The sequence below is a fragment of the Egretta garzetta genome, unplaced genomic scaffold (assembly GCF_000687185.1).
Source record: "Egretta garzetta isolate BGI_Z169 unplaced genomic scaffold, ASM68718v1 scaffold339, whole genome shotgun sequence".
NCBI lineage: Eukaryota > Metazoa > Chordata > Aves > Pelecaniformes > Ardeidae > Egretta > Egretta garzetta.
In genome coordinates, this window is record NW_009260800.1 from 2,184,413 (window position 1) to 2,199,596 (window position 15,184).

The 15,184-nt window shown below is 44.6% G+C and overlaps 1 protein-coding gene across 1 annotated transcript in view; it reads left to right on the forward strand.

The window, feature by feature from the left end:
* The window catches only part of USH2A (usherin), a 407,979-nt gene extending 392,853 nt beyond the window's left edge, over positions 1–15,126 (forward strand). Inside the window, 8 exon segments of the mRNA XM_009646839.1 lie at positions 2,436–2,645; positions 4,453–4,599; positions 4,972–5,248; positions 7,102–7,278; positions 8,252–8,335; positions 10,028–10,272; positions 12,426–12,659; positions 15,037–15,126. Of these exon segments, the coding sequence (XP_009645134.1) occupies positions 2,436–2,645; positions 4,453–4,599; positions 4,972–5,248; positions 7,102–7,278; positions 8,252–8,335; positions 10,028–10,272; positions 12,426–12,659; positions 15,037–15,126 (1,464 nt within the window).
* Positions 15,127–15,184: the final 58 nt, after the last annotated feature.

Consider the following 15,184-nt stretch of genomic DNA (forward strand, 5'->3'; position numbering starts at 1 on the left):
GCAACCTCGGCTCCCCCCACCTCCCTGGGGAAGGGCTGGGGAACCACATCTGCTCCTGCTTGCTCATGCTCTGCCCAGTCAAGCTGGATTTCATTGCGTTCATGCAAAGTGAAACAACCCCAAGCACAAAGATGGGTCATCTGCTTGGGCATTCCCACTCTGGAGGGCGGTGGGCTTGACTGCCTCCATTGGAGCATGTGATTGAAACTAAATTACCTGCTCCTGGAGGAACCGTTTAACCACTTAGCTGTAGTATGAAAGGGGATGAGCATCCCCTTTTCCCTTGTCCTAAGACAGTGGTTTGAAAGAAAGCGCTCTTGTTTGTCTGAAATAAGGCTTGTTTTCTGAAAGACAAGGCATAGGCACCTATGATAGGAGAGGGATCAATGGAGGAAGGTGTCACCATCCAACCCTCAGTGAGGTGTCTGCTTCCCAAGTGAGGTGCACCCTTCTCTCCTCTGAAATTCCTAGAGGATCCCATTCTGACCTGAATTCCTGTGCTACACAGGAAGCATCTTTTCCTAACTCATCACCTTCAGTTTTGCTGTGGGCAGCTTCCGCGGCAGGTCAGGTCCGATGCTGTTACGCTCTGTGCTTATTAAGGCCACAGCCTGGATATAACTGGAGCGTTTGAGCTCAGGTCAGTGCTGAGTCAATGCCAGTGGCACACTCAGAGCTGCTCTTTCCATGTGTGGCTTATTCTTTCCACAAAGAAATATGCCCCTTGAAATGAACGACTGTGGGCAAATCTTTGTAGCAGCTGGAACTGAACTGAGATAGAGGGTTTGACCTACTGCAGTAAAGTGAACAGCATTTGACTTTATGAAAAGTTCACAACAGAGATATATTACTGATTTCACTGAAAATGAAAGCGCTTTGGCTGGGCTTTTTATCGTAGGGCATCATCTGTACTTATGTAGTGTTTCACTGGGCGGTGCTGTATGTCACTGATGGAATCAGGCAGGAGCTGTGGGTTTGTAATTGGCAGAACCACAGTCTTCAAAGCCATTGTGGTGGGTTTGGGCCTTTTTTGCTTCTCCAGGCTCCTTGTGAAGTGTCCTGTGGTCTTGGAACTTAATATTGCAAGCTGGAAGGACTCCAGGGTCAGTTTTGAAGACCTCTTATTTCTAAACCTCCTTTTTTTTTTAAGGCATAGTCTCACCATCCACTTCCCCAGGACCTCTACCCAGAGTAGATCACACAAGAATGTGTTTTACTGTAGTTAGAACTGCTCGACATGAAAGCTTACTAAGGAATACTTATACTAAAAATCACTCAGACAGTCCTCTTGTATTGCCATTTAGATCTATCATTCTGATTGATCACTATGTGGTTGGCTAATATTGAGCCTAATTTAACCCTATACGCTCACGCATCCATCTATTCTGTCTATTGTACCTGACATTCTACAAATTACTTACTCATGCAAATGACGACCTAAGGCAACCTTTTATGATATTCGTGTTTAATTATACAAATGGTTTTTGATAAATAAGATTATACATCCTTCCATATGTTTATTCACTCCTTGATGAAAGCAAAATTTAATTTTCATGCAGATTTGTTGGAGAGTATGTTTAATAAGTGCTGAGTGTTATGTAGTCTGCAGATCGCTCTGGTTTTGGGAAGCTGACAAAATCAGTAGGCATAGTTCATAGAGACATGTGGTTTTTAATCAGGCCTAATTCAAGCTGCTAAATTTTGAAATCTTGGAACTGAAGCCATTGCCTTTGTGTTCGTGCAATAAAGTAAATGTTGTGAAAATAAATGAGAGATGCTGACTTAACTATACATTTCAATGGGCTTTGTTTATTTTATGGGTTACTGAAAATGTTGCCAAAGGACTGATACATTAATATTTTTAAGAGAGGGGTGTTACTGTAAAACTTTCTGGTTTTAAAGAGTAACTAGAGTTTGGCTTGTGCGATTCAGTCAAGGTGAACATAACTTAAATGACACACAGTGCCGGGCTGAATTCATCAGGGCTGTTTGCGTATGGGAAGCAAGTGTGTAGAAAGCAGAAATCAGCAGGACTGGATAACAGCATTTTTGCAGAGATGTCTTTGAAAACTTTATCACTGTTGATCGCAGCTTCTCAAGAAGTCATCTTTGCATGATATGCATGACGCAGACAGTGGTGGGAATTCAGAGCTTGGGGTTCAGGTATGAGGGCGACACATGAACACACACTGCCTGAGACCTGAAATCTGCTTCTTTTCCCTAAATGTAGCAGTGGGAAATATTCCATTCTTCTGTTAGAAAGTCACTGGGTCAACACAGGTGCTGTGCGGCAGTCAAGGGACATTTTGCATGGGTGCCATTGCGCTGCATTTCTCTCGATGTCAGTATAGCTGCAGTAGCATCCCTGGCTAGCCGTGGATGTTTTATAGGCTCGAGTCTTTCTCTAACAGTTTCTCTGGTTTTGTGTGCCCAAGGTGTGGTCGGTAAACTCAGCGGGCCGGACGCCGAGCAGCTGGTCCCGCTGCAGGACGGGCCCTGCCCCTCCTGAGGGCCTGGGAGCTCCCCTCTTCAACACAGTGGCGTCTACGGTGGCTGTGGTGAACATCAGCCCCCCTCTTAAGCCAAACGGGGTGGTCAGTATCTACAGGCTGTTTTCTAATGATACCAGAGGGACTGATGTGGTGGTGAGTATTGTCAACACTGTGTCTGTATTTCCATTTGAGCTTGTATTTTCTAGCTTTAGCAATTTTGTTCTTACAAGCTCCTACTGCTGGTTACAAACTGGCTTCCTCTCCTGTTTTTAGCTGCTCTGCAATGCTCTCTTCTGGCTAAAGTGCCATCAGCACTTTCACTCATCTAAATGTCCTTCTCAAGGAACTAACCTCATCATTAAACACTTCTGACATGGTGATGTGCTGTGACAATGTGGTGGGAGTCAGAAGTGTTGTTCAGGGGCAGCTAACCGTCCAAACGAAACACTTCCAGACAGCTCCCACCAGCCCAAATGGTGCAGGTGGAAGCTGCAGCCGTTAGGAAATGATTGTATGCTTTGGATAGCCTATGGACGTGAAGTGCAGAAGAAAGTGCTGTACATGAGCTTCCCCTAAAATCTTTCTTGTTGGTAAGAAGTATTTCATGGTAAAGCACTGAAGAGTAGTGCAAGTATCCAAGCAACTTCTTCTGTGCTTGATGTCTCAGCCTGGACATCATGAGGTGTCCAGAAATGACTGGTATCAGCTTAGAAAACCTGTAGAGTTTCATTAGAGTTATAAAACAGGGAGATGAGGGGAAAGGTTAGGACTGTGGAAGGTGCCTGGAACAGTTACCACCAAATCAGTGCAAAATACTTGAATGGTTTTTCTCTGTAACACTCTCTGATTTTTACAAGTAGGTAAACATTTGTATGGGATTTTTTCCCTTATCCCATTTTACTCATCTTGGAAGTGCTAGGGACACCTTCCCACGTCATCAGTCCTGTCCATGACCTTAAGCTGCCTACTGATTGCCCATTATACATTTATTCCTTCCAGCGCAATTGGCTGTGTCTGTGCCTGATTCAGGCAGTTCATCTCACTGGTGCCTGCATGGCCCTCCAGGTCCATCCCCTCACACCTGCCTTGCTGCTGGCTTGTCTCTGACTCTGGCATCAAGAAGTACCAAGTGCTTTCCTTCGCTTGCTTGACTCTGTCCTTCCTATTTTTTGCTGCACTCTGCTAAATCACATACTGCCAAATGGGAGCAGGTGTTGCCCCTTATTGGTGTTTTCTACATATTTTTATTTTTTTGGCTTAAGAAGCTCTGCCAACAAGGTGAAGTGGCAGTCCCTCTGAGCAGTTTCAGATTGAGGGCACCGTTTACTTTGCCAGAACCGCCAGCTCTCCCTTGCTGAGCATACGAGAGTTTCCTCCTAACAGGCTCACCCCACACCATGGCTGTTTGAATGCAGAGCAGCATCATGTTGGCCCTCAACTTAGAGGTACCTACCAGAGAGCACATTCTCCTATCTGTGAGTAAACTGACCCACCAGACACATTCGTATCACTCTGCCCAATGCTGTCTCCTGTATCCATGGTGAGGAATCTTGTGAGATACACATGAGTATTTGCTAGCACAATTATCATGGAGCTGTTTTCCACATTAATTTATTTTTGCTTCAGTACCACTTATCCCAGAGTTTCCCCTTAAAGGTTTCTGTTTCTCTGTTCCTGAGAATGACATTTGCAAGTTGACATACAGTGGTCACAGCTCAACTCAAGACGTCTGTGAGGCCACTGATGGCATGGTCTTTTCCTTCGAACAGTGCCCTTTAACTTTGTAATGGGAGAAAAATGAATGCAGAGTTCCCAGTACACAACAGCTGCATTAATGTCAGACTTAAAGGACAGGCAGAACCTTGTGCCTGTCTTCTTCTGGATTTAATTCACCTCCATAACTCTTATTTAGTACTTGTGGTGCTTGAAGTCGTGACATGTTCCCTCTTAATTTTTATAGCTGTCAGAAGGGACTGCCACCCAGCAGACAATACATGGGCTAAAACCTTTTACCACATACTCCATTGGTGTGGAGGCCTGCACCTGTTTCAACTGTTGCAGCAAAGGACCCGTGGTCCAAATCACTACGCAGCCAGCTCCACCCGCAGTCACCCAACGGCATTGTCACCAGGTAGGAGCTGCTACCTGGCCAAAACTGCTCACCTTGGCTAGGGGTGGTGGCAGAACAATTTTCCTGGGCTTGAGCTGGAGTCACAGGGCTGACGGCACTGGACAGTTGTGACAGCCATGCTGCTCCTTCCCAGTGTTCGCGGTGATGCCCTGTGAGGCCTAAATGTCATCTGGGAGGTGTTTACATGCAACAACTGCTTTTCTCCTGAGCAGGGTACTGGGGGGAATGAAGGTGGAGAGGATGAGTTGCTGTGAGTGGAGGTAATTGCCTGACAGCTGTGGCTGCACAGACAAAATGTTGTGAGACCAACTGGCAGTGAAGAGGCAGCTGCATCTTGTAGTTACTAAGGCAAATCCCAGTTTGCAATTAAGGCTCTCGATTAATCAAAATCTCAACTTTCTTCTCAGCTATGAGCTCCATGTGTATATGGCTTGTCCTCTGAACCTACAGCCAGCAGTGAAGGCTTGCAGTCCTGGCCCAACTGAGGTGAAGTATACAGGAAAAGGCCAGAGCGCCAACGTGTCCAACCTCGAGCCTTACACAACTTACAACCTGCGAGTTGTGTCTTACAACTCTGTTGGCAGCAGCGCCTCAGAATGGATTGGTTTCACTACGGAAAAGGAGCGTGAGTATGAGAACAGTTCACTGATCAGCAATGCCTGCTTCTGATGCACGGGGCTGCGTAGCACCAAATGACTTCTCCACCTCTGTGAATGATGATGTCCCCAGAAACATGTTCTTCTGGTCACTGTGCCTCTGCTGCCCATTCATTGAAATTCTGCTCTGAAGCTTGGCTGCTCATTCCTTCAAAAATATCTCTTTGCTCATCATCTTGTATCACATCCTCTGTCCTGAGAGCCTGGAAACCTTTTATTTTACTGATAATGGGCAGCAAAGCTGCAGAACATAAAATTTTCAAGTATTACCAGAAGGGTGATGTGTAGTAATAAATACATTGCCTTAAATAATCCCTGGGAAAAATGAAGATCTTGGAAGAGACTTGGTGTTTCTTTTTGGGAACAATCTTACTGCCCTAATTCATGCCACACTTCTGCCAGGGCTCATGAGAGTTTTCCTTGGATGTCATCTGAATGATTGGATCCTTGTTGACAACGAAGGAAGAACTCGTTGCTACTTACCTAACCCCCACAGACAGTGCTTTAAGAGCATATGGTGGTCTGCATGGAAATTCAACATGCAGAACCTGTGCCTACAGTCAGAATAGATTTTGCCATCAAAACTGAATTTGTAGTAGTCTAACATCAGCTTTCATTAAAAAAGATCTATAGTGCTGTAGCCAGTCATTCCATAACAGATGAGATGGGCACTTCACCTCAGCCTGCCAGGTCAGGGCAAAGAGGATGTTCACTTTTCATCATATAGTCTCATGTCAGGATTACAGAATCACCTTTCTAAAAATCCCTTTTGCATCACTTCCTAGTTCTGCCTAGTAATTACTAAAAATGTATCTGCTACACTCTTAGCTGAAAATTTCAGGTGGAGCAGCTCCAGATTTTCTTTAAGATCACCACCAGAAAAAAAAAAAGGGTCCTTATCTCTAAAGCTGTGGTTTTTTAAATTGCAAAAATAATGATGAACTTTTAAATGGAGAAAATTCATAATGAGCTGGTGAGACATATAGAAGACAAGGGTCTGAAAGCCATTTGTAACCCCCCGCCGGTTAGGTCTGCAGCCCTCTTCTTTCAGTCTTGCTTTTCTTGCCTTGCTGACCCCTTCACACCAGGTCTCCTGAATGTCTCCTTCCTCTTGCTTGGAAACCTTGCTTTAGTGACAGTGGGCAATTAGCAGCAAAATGCAGCTGGGCAAGCAGCTTGCTTATGAACAAATCAGCATATACTGGGCACATGGCTTAATGGCAAAGCCACAAGAAAGGACCACCCCGAACTTAAATGAAGTCTTTTGTCAGCAAGCTGTTGAGCCCAAGATGAACTCTTCCTTCCTGAAGTGAGTTCTGGGTTTATTTTCTCTCTGCCTGCCATCTGCTCTTGCTTTTCTGAAACCCCATGTTTTCATGTATGTGCATGTGTTAAAAGATGATCATCTTGGGCAATTTCTCAGGCTTGCAAAAGAGTCTTCTCCTTAGCAGTTTGGCTCTCACAGCCTGGCATGCTGCAGCTCAACTTGCACAGCCTCCTGTGTCCCCCTGTCCCCCACCTTAAGCTGGAATTTAATTTATACAGTTTTAGTGTCTGTACCACATACACAAAGGCAAAGGAAGGGAGCTGTAGGTCTTTATTTTAAAGAGATGACATGTTTCTTCTTTCTCATTGTAGAGGCTGTCATGCTACAGCAGCTTTCCTTTTTCTCCTTGTATCTCCCCTGCTCATACACATGTATATGATAGAAAGAGGGATTGCATGCGAGAGAGAGCTTGTATCATGCAGAGTCTCTGTCTCTGCGCCGTGTAACTCCGTCATGCCTGTTGGCTAGAAATGAGCTTTTCCCCTTCTTTTGCAGCACCTCGGTACACAGCTCCATTCTCTGTTGTCAGCAATTTATCTACCATCCACATAGACTGGAGTCGCACTTTTGTACTGAACGGCCGCCTGAAGGAGTACGCCTTAACTGAGAGCGGGCAGCGCATCTACAGCGGCTTTGACACCGAGCTGTATTTGCCAAGGACATCTGACAAAAGTCAGTTTCAATTTCCAATAGCTTTTGCTCTGTGAAAGAGTCTTGAGCTAAATTAATGGTATTGTGTGCTAAATTTAAGCAAAAAAAACGTAGCCACCCCAAGCTAAGAGCGCCCTAGAGGCACTACAGGCACCCTGAAGTGCCTCTAGCAGATGCTTGAAACAAAAATCCTCGGAGCTAGGCTTCCTCTTAAACATTGTACCTGTCTGGGTGAGACTGCTTTGGCTCTTTGTGAGGGTCAAGCTTTCCCAATCCTGGAGCTCTGTTGCAGTTCCACCCTTCAGGGGTACACTTGGGAAAATGAGTGGAAATCTTCAGCTTCAGAAAAGACTGGAGCCTGAATTTTCATTTGAGCCAAATTAAGCCAATAGCTCTTGGAATCAGCCATGTTTTGAAATGCACTTTCTCTTTCAGAAATTTGCAGTCTTTAAAACACAGGGAAACTTCATCAACAGGGGAAAAAAAAAGAGAAAAAAAACAAAGAAAAAAAAATGTTTTCTGGCTTTGAGGCATTGGGGTTTTTGTATGTCAAAGGATTTTGTAATTTATTTTTTACCTTCCTGATTACTGCAATGATGCTGATACTTTTTTTTTTTTTTTTTAACTCAAACATTCTTAATGTGTTTGTACCAGCCATGAATGGAGTACGAGGGATTTAGGGCAAAATGATAAATAAATTGAAAGTTACCAGTTACATGTCATTGGAAGAGGGAGGATTGGGTGTTGAAAGAGCAACATCCTAGTGGTGACTACCTATGATTGGCCATGGTTCATAGTTTAGAAGTTCAAAACCCATGTATAAGGGATTATGAGGCTCCCATCTGGGACTCAGGTGGGTATGATGGGCTATGTGCTATGCCTGCCTTGGCTTTTTTGAGACCTGGCTGTCTGTGGTGGTGGATCATGGTGAAAAAGCAGCACCTACAGAATTTGGTTTCTCCCACTGACAGTATTTTCTAACCTTTTTGGTCAGCCTTTTTGTTTCAAGTGACCTGTACCACCGATGAAGGGAGTGCCATGACACCAGTCATCAAGTACAGCGCTGGAGATGGTGTTGGTAAATATGTGAAGAAATTACCTAGTACCTATTGATTTTATGTTTGTGGTAGAAATTTGATATGTCATGCATGCCAGACAGATGGCATCTTGTTGCAGAATCAGGGGATCCCTTAGCGTCTTTAGGGTATGAGGTATGTAGATAATGTGCCTTTTTTGCCATGGATGGATTTCTGTTCCTTTACATCCTGGTCAGCTTCAGATCCTCTCTCCAGATGTGTCATATTTTTTATTTTTACACAGATACATTGTTTCAAAATGTAGTGCTTTTTCCTCCTGCATAGAATCTGCTTTCTTCCAGATTTTAGCTCCCAATTAAGATGATCTTGAATTCTGATCCTGTCCTCTCACATTCCTCCTCAGCTTGACAATGGAAATATATATCCTCTCTCCTCCCTGCATCCCACCCAGCCCAGCAAGGGGCACGATGGCACCTACCTGCCCCTTTCGAATGGCCAACCAGCCAGTCTCAGTTTGCAGTTTCACTTGGGATGTGTTCCCCTAACAAGTTTATGAGAATGTCATACAAGATGCTGTCAGGACCTGCGTTATAACATCTGCTGTTTCCCTTCTATCCACGAGGCCTTTGCCTGTTTTGGGGAAGCGACGGAATTTGTGTGTGGTGACATCCCAGTCACTTTGTCATTGAGTAGTAGATGCCTACCACTAAAAAGTTTCAGTTTGTTTAATTCCTTAGTTTTCTGGGAAGCAAAGCTAAGCTCGAACCATTTCTAACTGACATATTCTTTTTAATTCATGTATTTATTGTTTAAGTTGAATCTTGTTTAGCTTTTTAAAAGAGATGGGCCTTGCCTTTGTAATGACTCTTTACGCTGCATTTCCCTTATATCCTTTTTCATGCTCTCACTCCATCCACCTGCAGAATTTCAGGCAAGGCTGCTGTAAAGGCTCTATAAAATGTTCCCAGTTGCTCTACATCCATCACCTTCCACAGTCTGCACCATTTTTTCCTTTGATTGCTGCTTGTACCCAGAGTGTACTGCTAACTCAACCAGCACCACAGGCAGCTTGCAGCAGAGGCTTGCAAGCGAAGGTGGTGGAAATTCCTTAGCAAACAGTCTGGATTTGCACATAGGTTTTCAAATACTTGGGAAGTCCTGCCACTGAGATTTCTTATGCTTGTGTTGTGTATGAGCAAAGCCAACCAAGTGGCTGTTTTTTCTAGCGGGCAGGGGAACAGGAATGAAATATTTCATGTTGTTTGCTTTTTTATTAAGTTAACACTCATTTCGGTTCAGTCTTCCTCCCCCTCTCTTTTTAACTGCACAGGCCTGCTGCTACACAGTGCTGGAGAGAGTGTCCTCTGTCTGTACTGCTCTGAAATTACCATAGTTATTTCCACTCTTCAAGGTTACTTGGAGAACCCTTTTTTTCTCCTATTCCACCTCTGCCGCCTCCTTTCTCAAGAGCTGCTGCTGCATTGGTGATTTCCAGCCTGAGCAGCAATGCCAGAACTTTAAGCAGGGTCTCTTGAGGGTAGTAAGCTTTTTATTATAGCCCGCTAGCATATTGAACCATTATGCCACCTTGAACATAAGTGCAAATAACCACATGACGACAAAATTACTTAAATTTCTGCCTAATTTATTAGCGAGGAAAGGGATAGCATATTGTTAAACGCTTTCTGAAATAACATTCCTTTTTCTCCCCCAATCCCTCTTGATTTTTACAGGTCTGATCTTGACAACACCTGGAGAGAAGGACAAAGCGGAGTCCAAACGTGCAAAATTCTACAATGAGTTGTGGTTTGCGGTGCTGATGGTAGTTCTAGGTTTGATCCTCTTGGCTATTCTTCTCTCCTTAATTCTTCAAAGGAAAGTCCACAAGCAACCCTATGCACGAGACAGACCTCCTTTAGTGCCACTCCAGAAAAGAACGTCACCAATGAGTGTGTACTCATCAGGTGAAACCCATCCGGTACGTTTGGTAAAATGCAATGTTGTGTATCCATCATTTTATACTTCTATCTGCCCCCAACAAACACACACACAGGTTTTATTTCTCTTTCCATCACTTCATGGCACTCTTGATTACCAAATGAAGGCTGTTCACTGTAGGAAAAGGGCTGTCTGATGTACCTAAGTGGGCACAGAGAGCCAGGCTACAGGTGTAGTCCAAAAAGAGCCCTATGGCACCTGGTCTGCAGGCCCTGAAATGCTTCTGATGCCAAAGACAAACTTTGGATCTGGAGTCACAGAAAATGCAAAGCCACCGATGTCACCTGATGTCAGCTGGCATCTGCAATAGAGCTGCAAAGGCCTTGGCATGCTGTGAGAAGGTAGGTGATAAAATGTGCTTTTCAGGGGAACCTTTCATGTATTCCCAAATATCTGTTGTGGATGGCTAACCAAGATCAATCTGACAGTCTTGGCAGGCATCCATGAAATGTGCCTGCTAAAAGGAGGCCTTAGGGGGAGGCTCTATTTCTTTCTAGTATCCACCCACCACCCAGCTGGACAGCCCCAGGACAAGCTGTGTGCCAGGAGGGTTTGGGGGATAGCGGGTGCAACCAGGGAAATGCTAGGGACCTTCACAAAATGTGTGTGTGCGTGCATTTGTGCACATAGAGCCACAACAGGACCACTGGCGTGGTGGGAAGAGGACTGCTGGGGAGCGATAAGAGGAAGGTTTTGTACCATTTTTATTAGGACAAGTTATAATTCTGTAAAAAAAAAAAATAGATAAAGAACCTGTTCCACCATGTAGCTATCCTACCCTTTGAGAAAAAGCAAGACAAAAGGACTATGGCAATTGTTACGAGACTGAGAATGGGAGCAGCAGTGCCTTCCATTTCTGTGCTTCTTCCCGGGCACAGGCCATGAGATGATTCTTCTTGTCACTTCTCAGCTTCTTTTTCCTGTGAGCGCCATCAAGCAGGATAGTGACTCCTGCATCCTTCACGCATTCTGTTCCTTCTTGTCTCGGTGCCAAGAAGCTGCATCTGTGCCTCAGCAAAGGAGCTCTTGGAAACAACAGGATTTCCAGTGTGCCCCTTCTCCTGGCAAAGGCTAAGAGCATGAGAAACTTCTTTTTTTTGGTCTCATGGTTTTGATTCCTTTTCCTCTACAGTCTGTCATGTTGTGTTGTTCCTCTTGACTTTAAAATGTCTTTGCTGCTGGCATGCCTGCACAATTCCTTTCCATGTTCAGGCCCCTTCTTTTATTTTTTTTTTTTTCTTTCCTTTTTACCCTTTTTCCAGAAGCTCATTGACTTAACATAAAGGAAGATTCCACAGTGCATCAGTTGAAGGACTTAATCTGAGAAGTTAGGATAGAGCTACTATGAAGTGGCAAAATCACTTGTGTTTTACAATTGTTTGTGAGGTCATGTGGTAAGCAGTGCTGGCTACCCACGCGGTACTCGGTGACCAGTTAAAAGTTAAATCGTCCCTCATCTTTGCCAGTTCCCCTACTTCCCCACATCCTGCTACATTGCTCCCCTTCGCAGAGCTGCAGTTAATCCACACCCTCCGTAAGGAACAGACTGCACCTGCATTGCACCTTGCCCTGCCCTAATGCTTTTCCTCCCTCTCTTTAATCTCAGTTTGAGACCATTGCTGACACGTCCGATTCATCAAGCAGTGTCACTCTCAAAAGTTACACAATGCACTTTGAGGTAGAGCTTGCAGTCTTGCAAGATGTGTGATGTGCCAGATGACCCAAAGAGCATGCACGAAGGCATCTTATATTGCATGTTTCTCCTGGTGGGCGAATGTCTTTTCCCTGGTCATGGTAATTGAAGAAGAAAGTCTGCTGTGCAAACCTGTGCTATCATTCTGGTAGTGAAAAATCTTTGGACCTTTGCCTGTTGGCTACTTTAAAAAAAAAAAAAAAAATTAGGGAAAGTCCCACTTTACAGGTCTGGTATTTTTCCTTTTTAACGATATGATTGTCTTACAATGGGGAAAGGTCCATTTTTTTTTTTTTTCTTTTCTTCTGTATATAACTGTGCATGATTTTTGAAGCATGGGTTTCTCTGTTCTCTTCCACTGCTGCCTCAGTTTTATTCAGATAAAGTGTTTGAGACCATGCCCTTTATTTTTGATTTATTAGTTTGTGTCGTCCTCATAGGGGCTGGCAGATACGAAAATTCCAGGAGCTGGTTCTCCCACCAGCAACCACGGTGTCCATATCGCATCTGGGGCAAGAAGACCAAGTCAGAGCCAGCTAAGCCGCACATATTCCCAAGCCTCTCTTCATCGTAGTGTCAGCCAGCTGCTCGACCTCTATGACAAGAAATCGCTTGTTGAAGAATCACCTTGGGATGCCATTATTCGCAATCATCGCGCTGCTGGTCGTGGCTTGGTAAGGACGCTTATTCCACTGTAATGCTGTTGTGTGTCAGCTGATGATAGCAATTTGACTGTTCTGTTAGAATCAATCATGAAAAGGTCCAAATAGCAACAGCTGCTGGAGATACAGCCAAAAGACGTAGGAGGACACAGTCAGAGATTAGATCCTCAAAAGCCTTCCTGCCTACTGCTCTGTTCTGGAGCTGCAGGTGATCGCACACGGCTCTTACAGGGTGTGAGGGGTCCACATGCCTTTGCCTGTGGTTTCCCTTGAACCAGTAACTACCAGGGATATGCACCTTGAAGAATTGCCTTCTGCTTGATCAATCGATAGGCTTTTCTCTCCATGCATTTCAGCAACGTCTTGGCATCCTTCACACGTTCAGTGCCAGAAGCAGGCGCTTGTGTTCTAGTGACTCCTGTTCTGTGACCTTGGACTCAATTGCTGACCAGACCTGCTCTCTGTCCTCTGCTCAGTCACAATGCAGAGATCACATGAATGCTCAGATCTTCTGGCATTCGTAACAAATGACTTCAAGCTCTGCCCACCTGAGACTAGCGGGGGGGGGGGAGAGCAGGTAGAGTATGTCTTTTTTGTATAGGGGAGGACAGAATCAGCCAGTATCACTAACATGGACCTGAACACACAGATCCAAGAAGTTATGATTCTCACGCCAAGGACAGCGGTAACTTCCCTCCCTCTTTGTCACCAGGAAACAGCCTTTTTTACCTCCCTCCTCCTCCCTGGCTTCTACCCTTTCCCGAGCAAATGTGTGGGAAGAGGTTCAGGGGTTCCTAGAAAAAGTTGACTGATAAGGTTCCTAAAAAGGTGGACAGGTGGGGATGAAGGGCATGTGAGGTTGTAACAGTTAGATGGAGTGTGCACTTATCATCGAATGGATCTTGTCCAAAATGCAAAGTGAACTGGAGACCGATGGTCTGGCACATAAATCCAGACAGCTTCCTTGGCCTTTCACCTTCAGTACAGCAAACGGCTACAAGGGCTGGAATGTATAGGCATGGCACAGTACGGGGGTGTTGCTACCGTGGCTGCCATACCGGCTTTGACCGGACCAGGGAAGCTGATGAGGCTTAAGAATCATAGAATCATTTAGGTTGGAAAAGACCTTTAAGATCATCATCAAGTCCAACCGTTAAGATACTGATACTTAGCTCTAGGCAAAACCCCTACAGGTACAGGTTAACCTTCCAGCCTGCCCTGATCCGCAGCTCACGGGCTTCCCCAGTCAGTGGTATTGTGGCTCAGCCTCCAGTTATTTTCTCAGAGCTATCACAACCTCACACTTTAATTCCTTGGGGACTAACAGCCCAGCCAGGCTGCACCTCTATATGGTCTCAGTAGCCAAAAGAACAGCTTCCCACTGCTAAGAGGAAGCTCTTGCTCTCTGCTTATCTTGTGCTAACACCATAATTTCTAGCTTGCAAATCCCCCCCCCACCCCCATGCTGGATGTTAGTATGTTAGAACTGGTTTACAGAATAGTCCGATGAGATTCAGAAGTGGTAGGAGCAGGAGAACAAAAACTTCCCCTCACTTTTGGTAGCAAACAACCCTGACAGCATGAGCTCAGCTGCTTTGTAAAATCAGCTGATATATATATATATTATATATATACACACACACACAAAGCCTGGCTCTTCTGTCCGCCCTCTGTGCATTGCTGTACATTTCCCTGAACCTAACTGTCTCTGCATCTGTGTTCCTCAACTACTCTCTTGCAAACACCTCCTGCAATGCTTTTCACTCAGTTCTTACCTTTATTATACTCAGTAGCTTGGGACTATCAGCAAGTTTTGCTCACCTCTTTGTCCATCTTGCAAATTAATGTACTGAAGGGTTGAAGTGGCCCAAGACATGTAGCTGCAGTAACACTTGGGGTGATCTCTTTTTGCTATGGAAACAGACAGTTTATTTCTCTCCTGCTTTCAACTCTTTCTGTGGCTCAGTGCATTAACATGAGTGCAGTTGGAAGAAGCTCAGGTCCTCCTTTTAGAAGCTTGAAGAACAAAATGTTACCTAAATCATGGGTGACGTGATTGTTATACAAAAACCTGTAAACACGTATTTTTTTTAATCATCTCTCCAAGTTCCCCATCACATTGTAACAAACACTGCTTTATTTACCATTTGTCAGATATATATAGTAATTGATTTTTAACTTATTACCATGAAAATCTAGTTGTTTTGGATTCAGGTGCTTGAATGCTTTAAGTAAGTTCTTACCTCATACTGGGAGGAATGGGAATACAGGTAGAGAGGTAGAAATGCACTTATTTATCTATTATTTTGGGTGAGAGAAAAGAGAAATGAAAGAATCTCTTTCAGTCTGGTACAGCTTTGGCTTACATGCTTCCCCCCCCTCCCAACAGTATGTAGATGAAGAAGATCTTGCCAACGTCATCAAAGGCTTCAGCACAGTCACCAAGGAGCACACCACATTCACCGACACTCACCTCTGAAGAACACAACCATGTATAGAAAATGGAAAGCTGGTAACCTGCCAAAAGCAGCCTGCAA